Source organism: Fulmarus glacialis, unplaced genomic scaffold (genome assembly GCF_000690835.1).
Source record: "Fulmarus glacialis isolate BGI_N327 unplaced genomic scaffold, ASM69083v1 scaffold33289, whole genome shotgun sequence".
Lineage (NCBI taxonomy): Eukaryota > Metazoa > Chordata > Aves > Procellariiformes > Procellariidae > Fulmarus > Fulmarus glacialis.
The window spans coordinates 1-1,390 of record NW_009234447.1 but is presented as its reverse complement, the minus strand read 5'-3'; the positions used below and the strand labels follow the sequence as shown (position 1 = coordinate 1,390).

At 59.7% G+C, this 1,390-nt stretch overlaps 1 protein-coding gene across 1 annotated transcript in view; it reads right to left on the bottom strand.

Moving 5' to 3' along the window:
* The window catches only part of LOC104082504 (regulator of G-protein signaling 3-like), a gene marked incomplete at its 5' end in the record, with an annotated part of 1,167 nt that extends 485 nt beyond the window's left edge, over window positions 1-682 (bottom strand). The window contains one exon of the mRNA XM_009585647.1: window positions 592-682. Coding sequence (XP_009583942.1) covers window positions 592-682 — 91 coding nt within the window. The remainder of the gene's footprint in view (window positions 1-591) is intronic.
* Between the last annotated feature and the right edge of the window lie 708 nt (window positions 683-1,390).

Sequence of the window (1,390 nt, the reverse complement as noted above, 5' to 3'; positions counted from 1 at the left end):
GCGGGAAACAGCCCAGCAACCTTGCAAAGGTGCAACCTAAACTACCTCCCCACACTGTCCCCTAAAAACCCCTTGTGAGCCCTTGTGCAAAGCAGGCAGCGATGGCATTGCCAGCCGAAGCATGGCAACGCAAGCCATCCATGTGCTGAATCTGCAGTCCTCAGCCCGGCTGCATGCATGGAGAGCCGAGAGAGGGAGGCTGGGATCGGAGTGGGGGCAGCAACGGGGAGAGGACCCCCCTGGCCGTTCCTGTGGGGGCTGGGTGTAGGACGTGACCACGATGCGGGGTGCCCCGGCTGTGATACACAAGAAGGGGAATGGTCTAAAGCAGCTCCTGCTTCACGGACCCACTGCACAGCTCCGAATCGGGCTGCCTTTTTCTCCCCAAGCTGGAGGGGGGCTGCAGCCCCAAGCCGCAGCTCTCCCCAGCCCCTATCACAAAATCCTGCCCTGGGCCAGGTGGGAGCAGAAGGGGTACAGGCAAGGGGCAGCCTCATTTCTCTTTGTCTACCCCCAAACTCCGGAAGGGATTAACATAGGAAATCCCAGCTGTATCCATGCACGTGTCTGGATATTCCCCCGGCAGCAAACAGAGGCGGAAGAGACGGGCAAACACTCACATTTGTGCAGCAGCAGCTTCTCCAGGGAGTCCCCCCACTTGAGAGCTTCCTCGGGAGTGGGCCTGCGGGAGAAGGACAGCGCGTTGGCAAAGTGAAGCTGCGAAAGCCGCGTTCGCCGCCTGCCACGACGCAGCACGAGCAAAACATTTCCAGCCGATAAAGCAATGCTGTGTGCCCCAGCGGGTCTGGCCCTGGCTCCCACATCGGTACCGGCACTGCCGGAGCATCTGCGGGCAGAGGCAGGCTCTGCGCCAGGCAGCACCGTGGTGGCTCTGCTGGAAGGAAACCTCTGCCTTTAGACTGGCAGGAAGGAATTCCGATATAAAGATGGCTGTGCGGGCAGCCGTGCCACTTGGGGTGTCTAAGCAGGAACTGGAAAAGTTCCAACGCGGAGGAGGCTGCGAGACAGTGGGGATTTCATCCGCCCCGTTCAAGCAGCTGGATAAGCCGCTGGGTGCGAGAGCGGGGAGGGCTCGTCTCCGGCTGCTGGAGCATCTCCAGAGCAAAGTAGTTTTTCAAACCATGCTCCAGCCAGTTAAAGTTTCACATACAGGCACTGGGAGAAAGCAGCCATCAGGGAAATTTCCAGCCCGAGCTGCTGCTGTGCCACCTCCCGGGCACGGACCTCCCACCCGTCTGGGAGGAAATTTTCAGCCAACAAATGTTTTTAATGCTCCTGTGGACACAAAAACTTTGTCCACAGCTTCCCCAAACGGGGTGACCCCAGCCTCCCTGGAGGTGATGTTCAGCCCGGCGCAGCTCGTCCCCAA